Genomic DNA, 17797 nt, shown 5'->3' with positions numbered 1-17797 from the left:
TTTAATGATGACACTTAGAATAATCATTAACAGATATCACAAGCTGGGTTTTGTGTAGGCTTAGAAATAGATTACACAATAGATTACAAAGCAGGAAGAAAAGCTCCCCCCAGCTTTTCTGTGAACAAACCTGATGGGTTTCACACTCCAATGCAACCCAAAGCAAATACCCAGTCCCCACACAGGAACTCTGGTTAAAGTTATAAGCACATCTTTGCTTGTCTGAAGCAAACATTTATTTTGATATTAACAAAAACTTCCATAAACCTTCCTTGAGGACAACCCTGGTTTAGTTTTCTAAATTATCCACTCTATTTAAAATTAGAAATAGGAAGGGCAAGTCTTTTCTCACAGGAAGAGCTTAAACAGCACAGGTCACAGTGAGCCTGAGATGCAAACTGAGATCCTGAATGGCTGATCAATGTCTAAATCATCCCAAACTGTCACACATTGTTACAAGATATGCAAAAGTGTTTTCACCAGAAATCAACAGGACTTTTGTGGTTTTCTTGAGAGCAATTTCTTAACAGACTTCAGTAGACAGCAAGCCTATCTCTAGTACAGGGTGGTTTTTGTATGTATTGGGTTTGGGTTTTTTTTTTTTTTGGGGGGGGGTGTAGGGTTTTTGTTTGGTTGGTTTGGGTTTTTTCTTGTTTGATTGTTTGGGATTTTTTTTTTTTGTTTGTGTTTGATTTTTTGTATCCACTGGGAAAAAACTTCCAATTGAGTGCATAGTTTTCCTCAATGATCAAGCAGCACACAAACAATGATTTGGTAAGAAAATAAAGAAATATATTTAGAACTAGGTCAGTAAATTGCTTAGCCGTCAATGCTGGCCATGTCAAATGCTAAGAGCAATTATGAGCAGTTCTCTGTTAGGAAATAAAAACTACTTTCTAGCAAGGAAAATTTTGACTCAAACAAAGTAGAAAGCCAACTATGCCCATTTAAAAATACACGCTTTCAACATCTAAGAACACTGAATACACAATATAACTGCACGTTCTTCAGGAATTATGTGCATAATGTTTCCCATTTAACCCAAAAATTATTCCTGCATAATCCAACATTATTTTCCTCACATCACATTTGTCTGAAAACATTTGTTCAACAGATGTCTTCAGTCTCTGGTCAAACTAATCTCCAGCCTCACAAAGGAATTCTAGTAAGAACTGAGAATGTACCTCTTAGCTAAATTGTCCCTATTGCTTGGCTGCCAGAAAAGCTGACATTCTGCTGATAATTTCCACTTCTCTCACACAGGAGAAAGAGTGAACTGCAGTATGGAATAGATTTAAATTAGAGCCTCCAAGAAATCTGTACATTTACAGGGCACAAACAAGTTGATTTGCTGTATTAGCTATGAATCCAAGACTGACTCCATACTACATGTCCAGAAGTCCTGGACATGTTAAAACATGTTACTCCCAGCACATTTTTCAAAATATTCATTATTCTATTTATATTTTCCCTTTTTAACAGAAGATTTAATATGCAATGAAAGGAACTTGTTCTAATTTCTTCCATTTAACGACAAGTTTTGAAATGCTTTGTTCCTTAAGATACATTAATGATTACTGAGTTTCCAATAATATGAAATAAGAAAAGTTATGCAGTGAAATACAGGCTTAAAACTTTGCTTTTGAGAGGATGTGTAATATTCTGATTCAAAAGCCATAAAAATCTTCATTTTCTACTGGGACAAGAACAAATCAGTTTTTATTGCATGCAAGCAACTTTAAGGCAGACCTCAAAAAACCTCAGTGGATCAATTTTTGGATTTTAAGGCACTTTATACAGATTAGATGTAACAGGAGCAAAAAGTATAAAAATATTATGGGAATAGGTTAGAAAAAAAGATCCATTGTTACAACTAGTTTGTCTGGAAAAGTTTTTGAAGACAAACTTATTACACCCAAAGAACAGACATCACATTGGTTTTTTGTAGGCTTTGATAATTTTGTTCAAGTTTTCTTTCCAGTATGAGTAAATGAACATAGGACACCTTTGAAACATCATGGGCACTGTTATACATTCACTTTAAATATAAAAGTAGTAACAGGATTTGGGTCTAGAGGCTGTGTGAAGCCACACAGCTGGTAGATTTAATCCAAAATGCAAATTTAAAAACTTCCATAAAAATCTTTAAAATTAAAAAGTGCTTCAAATTGGTAGGCTTCTAGAATCAGAAAAGTCCCAAATGAACATTTTTAAATTAGTTTTTAAATTTTAAACTTCATGTATAATTTTTTCTTCATGAAATTCAGCTCATTATCAGTAACAAGAGCAATTATGAAAATTGACACAAAACTGTCACTTCCACTACTGATAACAATGCAGAGTCAGACCCCACCCCTAAGTTTAACTACACTTTTATTAAAGAAAACTGCATTGGCAAGTTATAGCAGAAATGGTACCACATGATTTGTATGCACATTATGTGGAATTGATTAAAGGATGTGCATATGTGGCTTTAAAACATCATGTACTCCAAGTGCCATTTATCTCAGTTTTATCACTTCAGACAGGGTGGTGCACACAGCTCTGTGAGGCTGCTGAGACTCTGCTTTACCTGTATGAGGTGTCCATCCCCAGCACAAAGGTTAGAGCACAGAAGCCACCTCCCCCAGATGAACATCTTGTCTACATATGATGCAAATAATCCTGTATCTATTAAATATTGCTGTGTGTGGTTTACAGCACAGTTTCAGTAGCTAATTACTTGACAGCACATGGAATAATTTTACAGAAGTCTAAATTATTTATTAGAAGCTTCAAACAGAAATGGAAATAAAAATTTTCCACAGAAACAGATGACACTTAATTTTACCTTAAAATGTATTTCACAGCAACCACCACAAAACAGTATGAATAAAAATTTGAGGGCATCCATTTTTGCTTCCTTGAAAGGGCATGCACATTACTCCATGAGTCAGTAAAAGTACTGTAAAAATTCCAGCTGACTACCTTCCTACAATTTCATGGTATTTTTAGCTCAACAAAAAGTCCCCTCTAGAGACGTTTTACAGTCATGCCCTCAGATATTTCACATGCAGTGTGAACACTTAACATCCTCACTGTTTCCAGCAGAAGAACCCGTACATACACTCTTCATATTGGCAAGGGGTCTATATGAAGGTAAAAACAACCCAAAAAAGTCAAGAAAGGAGGAGTGACAGAGAACAAAGAGTAAAGGCAGTAGCAAGGTAAAATACACTCTCTGATAGAAAGTGCTGCATGGTAAGTGGAGATTTAATAAGCATGTCACCATGTTAAAGGCAGCAGGAATAATAACTAAATAACCTCATTTAAACTTGCTTTTGGTCAAATATTAAAACCACTCTGCAGGAGTTTCTTTGGTATATATGTTAAAAAACCATCAGTCTATGTCTGGCAATGTCTGAATGTCCTTCCAAAAGATCTAGCAAAACAGTACAAGATGTAATACAACAACAGAGCCATTTGTACCAATATCAGTCCTTTGATAATTCAGGTGATTATCTAATGCTAACATATGAAAGTTTTCATAATTTGATATATACAAGAGGCCTAAGTTCATTAAGAACAGAACTGCTGCTTGTCCTTGAGGAAGATGGCCTTGGTTCTATTTTTTGAGGCAACACTTTTAGAAAGGAACAGTGGATGGGTTTCAAAGCTAACAATTAAGTGTACAAGTCATTAGGCAATGTTAAACAGCAGCAGGCTCAGAATTTTCTAGGAGAAGTTGGAAACTTTTGGCAAGATGGATGACCATGAGCTCCAGGAGTCAGGCCATGTACCTGTGGAGGAACATAACAGCCCAAACACAAGGTTGATACCTGTTCTCACCCCTTCAGGTTACCAAATTATAATTGGCTAATGGGGGAGAAAAGGGAAGAACAAGCATTTTCATCTCCTTTAAATCTCAACTGAGCTTTATCCATTAGATCAAAACCCAACTATGACCCCCAAGCAGGACAGAAGGCGCGTGCTGATCATGGGAAATTCCATTTATTGGACTGGAAAGACTAAAAAAAGTTTTGAAGGTCCTTTGCACGGAAATATTTCCGCAAAGGTACAAACAAGCCTTCCATTTTAAAATTTAAATTCACTCAGAGAAGTAACACAGTTCATCACTACTATGGAAGCATCTCAGAAGAAAATTAAGATGTCTCCTCTATCCACCTTTCCTCCCAGGAAGACTGCTCACTTCTTACAACAAAGAGTGATTGTACCTTAAATATTGACTGAATTTAAATGTGCTAAAGAATTAAAGAAAATTAGGATTTAAATAAACAAATGTGCTCAGACTGAACAAGTTCACCATCCTTAAAACAGCTACTTAGGTGGATGGTGCAAGATGCATTCTAAGGTGTAGATTATAGTTACACAGAAAATACAGAAGGAATAAACCAGATTAATTTTCTGCTGCAGAAAACACTAAGAGGAAAAAACCAGTATCATGAAATGTGACTTTGAGATTTTTTGGTATGCTTTTATAATCAGATTAGGCTAGTTTCAGAGTATAATAAAATATTATTACCCTCAAAAAAGCAAACTCAGCACATGTAAAGGCACAGCACATGCTTGAAATGCATCAAGTTCTTGGAAAGTACTGGAAATTTGGTAAGTGACAATTATCCTGGGATTTTTGTATTTTTAACATAATGTTGTTATAATACAGGAAGATTACTACAAACATGTTGTAAGGATGTGTTAGAAATGACACTGTTCAACATTTTCATAAACACCACAGAAGATGAATAGCAAGGTCACACAGTTTGTTAAAAGCTGTGCTCATTGTCAATTCAAACTTGTCAAAGAAGGCTAGAGAAAAATCTCACAGTACTGAGCAAGTTAATTCAACCTATTAGAGCTTTCCAAAAGCTGATAAATGTAAAGAAATGTGGGTGAAATAGCTGTCTGCGTACATTTATTAGTTCTATCTTATTCAGAAGGTATGGGCTGCTGCTGAGCTTCTAACTGAAGATTTAGAAATGAATAAAACATTCTTTTAGTATGCCAGTGTTTTTAATACTGCATGCAGTTCCAGTCACCCATCTTTAACAGTTTGCTAAAACATGGTAAGAATAATTTAAAACACCATTAACACCAAAAACTGTGAGTTTTAACAGAAGTAAAAGTACTACTAATAGGCATGCTAGCACCAAGTATTAAAATGTTTGCCTTAGTAACTAAAAAGAAATGAAGGGGCATAAAGAGAGTTTACAGTAAGAATGTTGTTCTTTGAACTTGGATTAAAAAAAAGACATTTAAATTAATATTGTAATTCTTTTATGCTACAGCAAGGTCAATAATTCTTTGGTCCCAAAAGAACCAAAGAATGACAGAATCATAGAATAATTTTCACCACAAGGGACAGTCATTTCTGCTACTCTAATCCCCCACTACATAAACCCAGCTGCTCTCCAGTCAAAGTACTTCCAATTACAGAGATTTCACAGCCCCTTCTGGAATCTTGTTCCAGCTTTTAACCACTTTTATGGTGAAAATATTTTCGCCTTGTGTACAATTGCAATCTCCAGAGTTTGCCAAGTCATACTGGTTACTTTTCATTCCCCCACTGTGGATTTCTGAGAGGAGCATGGCTCTGTGCTCTACACCCTCCCATCAGTTAGTTGAGGATCAAATCTCCCCTTAACCTTCCTTCCTTTAGGCCAAACAAATCCAGTTCCTTCAGCCTCCTTTGTACATCATGAGGTAAATGGCTGCTGTTCCGTGGGCTGAGTCTGGTCTGTACTACTTCTGAAGTGAGAGCTTTGGGCTCTGCTTCCCTTTTAATTACAGAATGGATAATTTTTTATTCTTCTTTTAGCTCAGACACAATTCCTGCAAAGCAACAGTCTAGCAACAGTTTTTAGCAACTCTGGTTAGACAGAAGTATTTTCAGGTCAATTATTTTTCATGACAAACACGCAATGATTCTTTCTAAAATGAAAGTGCCAAGCTTTTCTCCTTTAAGATATAAATTGCCCAACTAAACAAAGATCTTTCACCACCTTTGAGGAACATGCAAATTTCTATCTAAATACTCAGATATTTACATCACAGAAACACTACCACTGACATTTTTTGCCCTGAAGAACACTATGTAAAGGTGGAATCTGAAATACCTTCCATGATCCCTCACACAAGATGAACAAGGAGCACACAGAAAAAATGGACAAAGTTAACATAAATCATCTTTGAAAAAAAGTCAAAGCATCTTGCACAAAATCTAAAGTAACTTCAATAATGACAAGTCAAATCTATCAAAAAACATTTGCTGCTCTGGAAGGCAAAGGAGAAGGATGGACAATGAGATATTTGAAACATGTTATGGCCTACAGGAAGCATCAGTTTGAGTTAACATAGTATCAGTGTTCTCACCCTTCTTCCCACACAATTTTCAGTATGTCTTGCAAAACATCTTGAAAATAACTTTTGAAAAGCATGAACAGACATTACCAGTCCCAGCCAGTCAGCAACCAAGCCATTAAAGTAATCTTTATATTCTAATTCTGCCACTGCAGATCAGAACAGAGTTTTATATGTATTTTGTTCAAAATATGTCTTGAGTTCATGGAGACATTGGCATCTGGGCTACTTCTATGCTCTGACAAAACAATATTAAGGGATTTTTGTCATCAACACTGGTATCAACACATTTTCCTAATGAAAAACATCTCCTCCCCCCTGAGAATTCATATTCTGCCTACAGAATGAATGACTATTATTTTCTACCTGTTACTACACGCTGTACTATAGTTATGGTTTTGAACACCCAACAGTAAATATGAACTGGTAGCTCTGAAGTCTAGTGGCAAACATTTACTGTTTGTCCTAATCCATGCAGCTTTTACAGCTGCTTTCTCTGACTGAAGTGCTGAGATGGAAATCAAAATGTTTCCTTTCCCCAAGCCTCACCTTGTTTTTGTGGCTCATCTGCTCAGGGCCCTGAATTCACTTCCATCACCCTGGGGTGATGGAAGGGCTCCATATGGAGCCTGAAAACACCATCCAGACCTGCTTCCCTCCTTGCTGCAGAAGTGCTAAATTCATGATACCTAATAACTCTCTGTGCTGTCTTAGTGTCACCTTGATTGCAAGTGGCCTGTCAATGCACAAAGATCCTAAAGGAGCTCTCCATGCAAATATCCCATGCTGAGTTCCTTCAGCTGCATTGGTTTCACAAGGTCAAGCCTCCATCCAAGATCACAAACCACAGCAGTTATTCCATGGCTGTAACAGCTGCTTAAACTGAAATTGTGATTTCCCTTGAAGCCTTATATCATTCCAATACCACTATGTTTTCAGTTGATGACGGCAATAAGTGACAATCAATTCAAGGGCATAATGTTCAGCTACCTTTGTACTCTAGAAAGACCAAGGCAGCAGCAGCATAGCTCAGATCCCCAGGAGAGCCTGTTGCTGACTGAAGGCTCACTACCCCAACAGGCCAACCACTCTCACTGAGGCAATGACTTCAGCACAAGCAGATAACACACAGCAATGGTGCCACACCACTTGCATTTAGCGTGGATTAGGATCTTTTGGTGCTTGTTTTTTTCCACCAGTGGGTCAAAAGTCACCTGCATTTCTGATTTCTACACACTGCTCTTGAACAACTGCCAACAGTCTACAGTTGTGACAAAGAGCACAGTCTTGCAGTACCTGAATGAAGAGAGCAGCTATTCTGACACTGAGCAGGCTCAGCTGACAGTCCTGTGGCTGCTGAACAAATGCTCAGTGCAGAGGGACACCAAGCTGGGAAGTCAACACACCAGGATGCAGACCAACGAGGCACATGACAGGACAACCACACAGCTGCAACCCAGCTGAGGCGACAACCAAGGCCACAGCCTGAGCCTGAAGCCAGCTCCTGAATCAAAGGGGAACCCCAACATGCTCACAGCTCTTTCCACGGCACTCTGACTCAGGATTATGTGGCTGCACCATACCCAAGGTAAACTTGAGTACAGGCAGCCAAATGAACTGCTGGAGGATGGGGTATTTGTGGCCATGACACTCCTACCCTACAAGTACCCACTGCTCCTTCCTTTGGTGATGTTGGACACAACAGTGTCAGCAACGGCAGTCAGTAAAATTCTGACATTCTTATTTCCTATTCACAGGACTTTAACATAATTTTTAAAAATCAATTGCATCTTTTTCCAACTGTGTTGCTTATGTAAAGCTGTAAGCAACCCAGACAACAAAGTTCCTTACAGTTCAGGATGCACACGACAAACAATGTCTGGCATGATATTGTTGCTTGCTAAAAATTTCCTTTTTATTCTGCAAGCATTACATATTTCATATGATCCAGGTACAGAAAGTGCTTTGGAATTAACTTTATAAGCAAGATTGCAATTTTTATTTTCAATTAAGTACTAACAGTTTAGTCCACAAGGCTTCATATATTTTTTAGAAGCAAGATTGAGTTCAAATATGGTACCTACACCATCTCAAAATGTAAAAAAAATTTATGGAACTGGTGCTTAAGAAATTTTTTTTCTATTTCAACAAACGATATCTATGAGAAACACCCAAGGGGCTTATGCCCCTACCCCCTGTCCTTGACCTTGAAGTTTTAGCTCTTACAGTTGCCAAGAGGAACACTTCTACTAGAAATTTAATCCTATATTACAACAGATGATGCAAAAGGACAACTGTAAAAGCAGCATGCATTGGGACAAACAGTAATAATGTGTCATTAGCCTTCAGAATTACCAGCTAATTTTTACTGCCATTAGAGTTTTGAATGTATTGCTCTGACAGGCTTCATTTTGGAAGCATCAGTAGTGGTAGCATCAGCACAGCTGATGACATGAGGTATGCATAAAAAACCCAAAGGAACTTCTGAGGTACATATGAAAAACCCAAAGGAATTTCTGCACACTTCAGGGTGCATGAAAGAGATGCTTTGCTCTCCCAGTGTCAAGCAACTCCTCTGGGCTATAATATCAGAAACCCATTCTATTTCCTGCCACCTGAAAAATGAAAAACAATCAATCTCCCAGTAATTCTTTAATTGCTTACAAGAAACTCTACTCTCATAATCCACTGAAAAACTGTAACCAACCAAACAGAAAAAACACATATCACCCAAAAAACCCTAAACCACAGACCCTTTAACTTCTTCTTTACTACTATATTATTCAGTGCACCAAAAATGTAGGTCTTGGGAAAATAAATTTCAGAGAGTTTCTTAAAATCCATGGTTTCCACAATTATGTATTATTGGAGCAAAGGCAGGATAAGGACTTCAATGACAAGAACCTTGTTATCATATTGAGACAAAGGATTAAGGAAAATCATTGCAATATTTCATCATTCTGATTCCAACCTTTGTTTGTTTTTCTAACTTGAACCTTTAAAAGGTGGTGCTTTTCCTGTTCCAAAAGGCAACACCTATCTGAAAATGAAGATGATTTGTACAGAGTGCCAAGCAAAGGCTTGTCCACAGGTCAGGCAGCTCCATTTTATTCCCTTGACAACAAGCATAGTCCCTATTTGAAATCAATGGAATTTTACTGCATTTCCTCCCCAGTCACAGATCAAAATTAGTTTTCTAGAATTCATCTATTGCCACTTCAGACAGAGCAGGTTATGGCTCTCTTAAAAGTTAAAGAGAAATCATGATTTTTAAATACGTGAACACCCATGTTCCTACTTAAAAGAACAGACTTCTGAACAGTTGGGGTTTATAAACTTCCAAAGCAAAAATTTTTTCAGAGTATGGATGGAATATTAATGAAAAAAAAATTTCTTTCTAGTACTGACATCTAGCCTATGCCAGTGAAAGCTGAGAAGCAAAGAATTAAGAACAGTACAAGCTATGTTTCTTGCATATAAATACCATTGTTCAAGATGTGCTCATCCCAGCTAATACATGTTCTGCCTTCATAAAGTTCTAAACCAGAAACACCCTACAGCAGATATTAAAAAAAGGACTGGTTGCTTAAAAGCCAGCTAAAAAATACACCCAAAGCCCCCCAACACAATGCAAAATTTTACTACGTAAAAAATACAGAACAAGAGATACACACTCGATTGTACAGAAGCGTCATACCAACATGTACGTTCAAATTATAGAAAATGTAATTTGCAATAGTTCTATACACCCAAAAGAACACATTCTGTGAAGAACTGAACATTCAGAACTGCACAGCACGGCAGGCACACAAGAGCTTGCTTGTTAAAGCCAAACCGCATCTCTTCTAGGAAATGCCTTCTAAATACATAAAGGATATTTTCATAGTAAGTGTCACATCTCCTTCCCCCCTCCTTCTCTGACACTTCCAATTCTTTCACAAGCTGCAGTGCACATTAAGGCAGCTCTATCCAAACAATTCAAACAAAAAAAGGCTTTGAAGCACACCAAAGGTTTGCCCTTATTCTCTAGAAACGCTATAGGGATAACTCGGCTCTTCCCTGCCCCCCTCAGTACCTTTCTGGGGTAGTGACTTCACATCCTTTGACATCAGCACAGCTTGGAAGGGGGATGGGAGAGTTACGGCAGAAAGCTGTAAAACCTGCTTTTAACTATGTATGCAATGCCACCATGAATTCTTAAACCTTCCCCGAACACACTTAACAGAAAATGGGTTTTGCTCTCCGCCGGTTTTACCGCGGCTGTAACAAACCGAGAGGGATTGAGCTACAAAGGACTTCCTGCTCCCCTTCTCCGAGCTCCACAATAGCCATTTATTCGCTCGTCAGAGGGTCGCGATTCACTCTCGCACGCACAATAACTCACCTCTAATATGCAAAAGGGCCACGGGCTGGAACGGCCCATTGGAATTGGCTGCGTCAACCACCATCCTGCTGCCAGCTCTGTTACATGTCAACATCTAGGCTCCAGCAGGCACGGCACTGTATTCCTTAAGGCAAGAAACCAGCCTCCATTTTAGTTCAAAAAAAGACAGAAACTGAAGCGCTCTGCAGCTGGAGGGAACTGGCTGGGGAGTGATGTCAGCGGGCGGGAGGAGCCCCATTGGCCGACGGCTGCAACTTCAAATGACACCGAGGAGGCCGCGAATGAGCGCGGCCGGTGCGGGGCTCCCCCCGCGCCCGCCACGGCCCCGCGCCGCCCGCGGCAGGGGCGGAGCGGCTGCGGAGATGACGGCCCTGCCGCGTTGGGTTCGGGTTTTTTATTATTGCCAGGATGATCTCATTGCTGCTGTTGTACCCCCGCCCCCTCGATAATATTCAGTAGCACCTGCTAGAAAGAGCGCATGCAGTTTTATTTTTCCTCATTCCTCGGCCTTTCCTTCAGTACGGTTTCTCAGGATTATCAAACCAATGTTTAATTTAACCGTGGAAAAACACAGCACTGAGGGTAATATCTACAACTTCAGCTTTCAAGGGCCATAACAAAAGGTTTACAGTAAGATACAGGTCCTTAGATTATTACTGAGATTTAGAAATATAAAACCGCATAAACATTCCTTGCACTGTTTCACCACTGGTTACTAGTATGTACATAACAAATAAAAATGCATATATATGACAAGCAGATGAAAACCTCATGTTTCATGCTGAATATGTCTTTTAATCTAGAAATTGATCTGGATACTTCTATCAATCTAGAAATGGATCTGCCTTCAGTTTATGTTAATGTTTCTAAATTTGGATATTGCACAATACTGGTTTTCCTTTCTAAAAAGATCAGTAATTATAAATAACTTTTAAAACTATTAATGAAAAGTAAAGAAAATTACTAAGAAACAATACATAAGCACATGGAAGCAGTTTTCCTGCATAATCTCGGAAGTACAATAAAAAAGGCATAGCATAACAATTTCTGAACTTGTTAGTTTGATTATTTAAGGTAATTACAACAAAACTGTGAGCAGCCTTTTTTTTTTGGTCATATGAGACTTGCACATTTATTTTTACAATGAGCTATTTGAAGGACCATTTTGTCTGCTGGGAGTGATGTTCAGAGAAACTGGCACTGTTACTTGTGCTGTCTCCAGATCTGTCCTTCTGCCCAAATATTGTATGTCACATACTAGTGCAAATGAGTATGCAGATTACTGAATCTATGACACTGTCTTAATTTATATCTCAAGAAAGAAAAATTTATATGCTCAAGAAAGAAAAAAAAAGGGTGCACATCAGAGGACACTTTTTGATTAAGTAACTTGCTGATGAAAAATTGTTATAAAAACAAATTATAGGGCATATGTGTACCTGGTTAGAAAAATAACATCACACTACAATAACGTACTGTCAAAGGTGAGTTAGAGCTGTACTGAATATTATTCAATTGGTGAAGGGAAAAGACTAACTGGGATATAAAAAAGAAGAATATCATCCATAAGACACACAAAGAAATCAATTGGATTTAATGATTGCTGACAAGGCCCAATTTGAAGTAGTACATTCTGGATGTAAACCTGATGAGAAAGCCCAAAGACAACAAATCTTTAAAATATTACTTAGTTAAAAAAATAAAGCTCCTGTTTGATGTGGTGTGTAGGTTGTTTGTTTGTTGGTTTGTTTTTAAATAAAATGGACTTGACTGAGAATATCCAAGTATTTTAAAGAATAATTATGGAGGTGGAAGGAATTAATCTTTCTACATTCACTACAAACAGTAAATGCATTCTACCTCAAAGAAGATTAGGTTAGAAATTAAATTAAATCCTCTCACAATAAGCACACTTAAAAAAACAAAAAACAAAAAACCTGCCAAGTTTCTAGTAATTTAAAAAATGACCAAACATAATGTGTGACATAAATGTAGTTCATCCTGCTTTTGACAACATCAAAACAAGCCACATGAACTTTTTAGACCTCTTCTCTGAGACTACAAAGATTCAAATCCTTTGTCCTTACAATGTAGGCAAAACCAGGGAAGGTGTATCCTCAAAAATGTCATGTTTTTTATCTATATATCCCTTGAGTATACCTTAGAATCATAGGATCATCAAGGTTGGAACAGACCTTTGAAGTCAACAAGTTCAATGTGAGTTTTAGCCTTTCAAAATAAAAAACTACCATAGACATATGCCTTTAAAAAAACTAGATTAAAACCAAGACTGACCTTTAACAGGGTTTTCTACAAGATTTTGATGGATGAAGGAAAAAACAAAACAACTTGGGTATTTTCTGAAGTATTTTCACATGCAGGATCTTGTAGCAAATTCTGTTTCTTTTCCTGATATTGAAGCAGAATTAGATTATTTTATAGTAATAAACCACAGTACAAAGTGGCAAAAATAAGGTTAAAAATTCCAGTTTCTCTGGTAACTATATATTTAAGAACAGCTGCTCTATCACTCCTCTCTACTCATGTCTGCTTTAATGGGCAGCTGCTGCCTCTGTCTCTCTGGAACTGCTTGCAAAGATTAAATAGACAGGAAGGCTGTCCCTGTGGCCATGGACACAATTTCACAACAGAGCAAAAAGGGAACATTAGTTACAGTGGCATTTCCTAATTTACACATAAGCAGGACTTTTATTGTTGGAGGTTCATTAGCAAATTTTAGGTAGTGGTTTAAGAGTCAAGCCCCCTAGAAAATTCTTCATTAGAGAGTAAATGTGACATTCACAGAACTAGCAATACTATTGGCAGATAGGACTCAGTCACATTCAGGAAGTTTTCTTTTGCAAAAATGTTCTCATTCCTTCTTTTTTGCTGGACTCTGTTAGGTCTGAGTCCAGTACTTTAAAAACCCAGAGAAACTGGTTAAAATACCCATAAACCAGTGTGTTTCTGGTGTAATTCTGACAGGACACTAGTGAAGCTGAAGTACTTTGGTCTTCATTAGACCTTTTGCTGGTTAACAACATCTGCAGTTTTCTCACCATTGTACAAATTGAGAGTACATTCTGCTCAGGAGGTTTTTATACACTCCCTTTGTTTCAGTTTTAAAATATTTGATTTTCCACCAAAGGAAAATATTTATTTAAGTTGAATTATTATGAGCAACTTCATTTGGGAAAAAAATTGCAAAGAAAATTGAGTTAGGAATTGACTTCCTAATGGAAGAGAAAGAATATTAGTGCAAGTGGAGCAGAGCTAATGAAGATCAATGGGAGGAAGAAGAGCTTACTTTAACAAATTTATGAAGACATTTCTGTTGTAAGAAAATGAAAAACAGTATTAACTTCAGCTATCGATTTTTAGAATTAAATGAACAAAAAACCATATTGACAATGTAATGAGACTGTAGCTATTCCAGGTTTCCTCTAAACCCTGCTCATCACTTCCAACTTTCCAATGATGGGAATGAAGGAAAAATCCTATAAAGTTCTCAGGATATAACTGGTTGGAAGGGGCCTTACAAGCAGATCCTTTAGTTAGGATCCAGCATTATAGCTAATGAATACTTTTTACACTTGGAGGCTATGTGCCACTTTTTCAAAAACAAACACTCCATTTGGGGTATTGATTTTAAAAACAACCACTCACCCTGCTTCTCATCAGCCCACAACACATATAGCAAATTCACGTGCCCAAAGGTTGCCTTTATTTCCATTTTACACCACCTACTACTCTAACTGAATTAATGGCAGGAACAACAACATAATATAATTAAAATTGCACAAACTTCTACTTATATGAAGACACTTGGCTTGGTTACCTCTCAGACTGTATGAGTTTTCATTTTTTGATTGAGAGAGGAAGGGAAGATATTGAGTCTGAGCTCTAAGGTTACTAAAGACACAATTGCTGAAATTGCTATTCCTCATCAACCTAAGCCAGCCTTGTTGCGGGGCCCCTTCCTGCACTCCTTTCTGCTTTACATTTGAAAATATTTTGCTCTCATCAGACCCACAGCTGAGCTGGTGTAGTTCCCTAAACCAACAGAAAGCCACTATTGTCAGGTTAGCTTTCTGCTAACCCAGACTGTGTTCCATGGCAGTCTAGGCTGAGCTAAACCTACAGGAGCCATTGCTGCAATCCCCTCTCTTCTGAGGCTCAGGTGCCCAAGTGTCTGAAATTGCTGTACAAGGGTTGTGCAGCTGCATGGCTGAATCAGATTAGGAAACTGAGCACAGTTAAAATGAGAAAAGGGTGAGTTTGAGCCATGTTGATTCCATTATCTGGCCCACCAGACAGACACCCAAAAAAGGGACAGGAATAAACATGACTTGCTTTTTCTGGTACGAGCAATATAGTTTACTTCCCCCCACCTCCTCCAATCATAACCTACACTAAACTTACTGTTCTCATAAATGATGTCAGGCTATAAGAAAATGGGGGTCTCATCATAACCCTGAACAGTGACTTACTCAAAGACAGTAACTTTGTTTTAGAGAAGGAAAGGTACTGGACACTACACATTCTGGAGGAGAACCTGCAGCAATAAGAAGGATATGGGCTTCTCCTTCTAGGTTCTGACTGAATCCAAGGACAGCCAAGAGGAAATTCTTCAGGGAAACAGAGGCAGTAAACACCATGTTAATACTTAGCTATCAAAAGAAATACAGAGATAAGAAAAAATACTTACCTGGATAAATGAAAGGGATATGAAATGTCATGCAGCTTCCTTAAAAAATTTCCATAACTCAAGCACGGCAAAAGACAATTCCTCATTGAAAAATTTATAGTATTCACTCCTTCTAGTACAGTAAAATTTGGTTAAATAGGAATTGGTAAATGTCTCTGACTGGATTTCCTGTCTCTATCTGGATTTCCTAATATTTGCATAGTCACTGTAGCACACAGGTTCAACAGTGCCAAGTTTTCCTTCAATCAATCTTGTATACTCAAGAATTTTTGTGAGTGGGGACAGGAAGAAAAACCAGTAGATACTGGTTGAATTTAGAAAGCTGTATAAGACAATTACCTTAAAAGAAACCTGTTTTTAAAATAGCATTGGTACAAAAAAGTAATTCCTAGGGTAGATAGCAGAAGCTCATTTCAAATACTGGCACACTACTTTAATCAAGCCCTGTGCAAAATCCACCAAAACAACACCAAACTCACTGATGTCTGTGGCCTTATTACATAGGTCACACATACCACTTTCAAGAAATAAAGTGTAAAAATAACATTTAAAGAGTAAAAATTTGAGACCAGGCTAGTTAACCAACAATCCTGATTGATATTCATGTGTAAAAATTCAATGTTTGATCTCTAGAGGTCTTAAGAAGAAGGAAGTTCAGTGCAGCAGCAAAAATGTGAAGGTCTGAGTATAATGAGGATCTATGCAATGGAACAAAATGTTCCTTTTGTGAATGAGAGCATAATAAAAGGCATTTTAAGAGAGATCTAAATTGAATTCAGATACAGGTTAGAATCTAGAAAATAAGACAATACCACATTTTAAATCCTATTTTTATGGATTCTATCCAAACTTCAGTGGAAACAAGTTGGGTAGGAAATGCTGCCAGTGACAGATGTAGTGCATTCTTCTAACACTTTCAGCTGCTGACTAATGAGTAGGTGTTTGATAGGGCAGTTGAAATGAAAAATGGCTCATTAATCCAAGCCTATGATTTCATGTAAAACTAGCTGAAGGAAAAGAATTCACACACTCAAGCAAAGTATTTTTCCTCTACAACCTTCTTTTTTTGGTAGTTCTTCATTCATTAGGTATCATGTTTCTTAATCTTTAAAATGCTACATAGCAATTCAGACAGGATAATTTCTAAATATTTAAATATTAATTACTTTATAACCAGTGATAGATCGTATGTTCCTGTATGAACACCAAACGACTGTCAGCTTTTGGTTTAAGAAATGTATATGCTAACCACAGACATTTTAATGATTATTTTAAACATCTACAAGAAAAATCAGTACAGGAAAGTGTTTAGGCAGTACTGATAATGCTTTTAAAGTCAAAGTTCAAGGACAAAGTTGCTAAAGTACAGGACAAAGAGCCCCCCCAGTTCCTTCACATGATACAATACATACATCCACTGACAATACACACGTTCAGCCATACTCATATAGGAAAGAACAAGCTTCTGCAGTATTTTCCATTATAGACTTTTTGTTTGTTTCAATATATTAAATACAACAATGGGCTGCCAAAAAAACCTATGAAAGCACAAACACAGTCAGGACCAGAAGGACAGCATTTAGCACACTCAGTTATTCCACTATAGTTCACATATGAAGGAGAGGAGAATGATCTGTTTCACAAAACTGCATTCATTGATATTTTCCATGAGAATTAATTTGTTTTGCCTCAGTGTCTTGCCTTTTAAATGAATTATGTATTAGGGTAAATTATATTTTATAGCAGCATTATCTTGTTTAATCTACCATCTTACTTTGCATAAAATACTTTTATCTAAACAGGAATGCTATCACCTTGCAGCTGGACACAATTCCTGAATTGCCATGCATGCACATAAGAAGTACAATTAAACTGGAAAGGCCAAAGTACTGCATATTTATCCTCTAATAAATTACAAGTGGCAGGAGTAGGTTTCTGCAATGAAAGTGATCTTAAACATTGAGATCTCCAATTTCAGCAGCTTATATGAAAATTGCTCCTCAAAACCCCAAAGCAGCCCATTAGTGCCATGATTCTCACAAATTCTATTATATGGCACACATCCAGTCAGTCTCTTTTGTATCGTGAAAACAGAAGCTAGTTTTAAATGAACAGGTAACAGACTCTGCTTAAATTTAAATGTATTCCAATAAGAGTTTGTAGAAACTATCAACATATATGGTTGAATTTCTCTGCAGTACCGAGAACAAAACTTGACTTGCTTTCTCATTTACTTGATGTCAGTTTTGCTTACTTATTGGTACTCTGTGCTTGAGAAAAACACAATAATTTTACATTTCTGACTTCTGGAGCAATTCTCACTTTTTCCTCCTTCCTCATGGTTTCAA

General features: G+C 37.4%; 1 protein-coding gene across 3 annotated transcripts in view; it reads right to left on the bottom strand.

Annotated features, from left to right (window-relative positions):
• PPP2R5C (protein phosphatase 2 regulatory subunit B'gamma) overlaps positions 1-17797 on the bottom strand; it is a 71345-nt gene that overhangs the window by 31501 nt on the left and 22047 nt on the right. The window contains exon 1 of one of the 3 annotated variants that reach the window (XM_058025680.1): positions 10742-11009. The exons of the other annotated variants lie outside the window; for them this stretch is intronic. Within the exon in view, the coding sequence (XP_057881663.1) occupies positions 10742-10835 (94 nt within the window). The 5' untranslated portion in view covers positions 10836-11009. Of the gene's footprint in view, positions 1-10741; positions 11010-17797 lie in introns of those variants that run through there. 3 annotated transcript variants of the gene reach the window in all.

The sequence above is a fragment of the Melospiza georgiana genome, chromosome 6 (genome assembly GCF_028018845.1).
Source record: "Melospiza georgiana isolate bMelGeo1 chromosome 6, bMelGeo1.pri, whole genome shotgun sequence".
NCBI classification, from domain to species: domain Eukaryota; kingdom Metazoa; phylum Chordata; class Aves; order Passeriformes; family Passerellidae; genus Melospiza; species Melospiza georgiana.
Note: the sequence above shows the minus strand (reverse complement) of the source record. Positions and strands in the feature narration are given on the sequence as shown.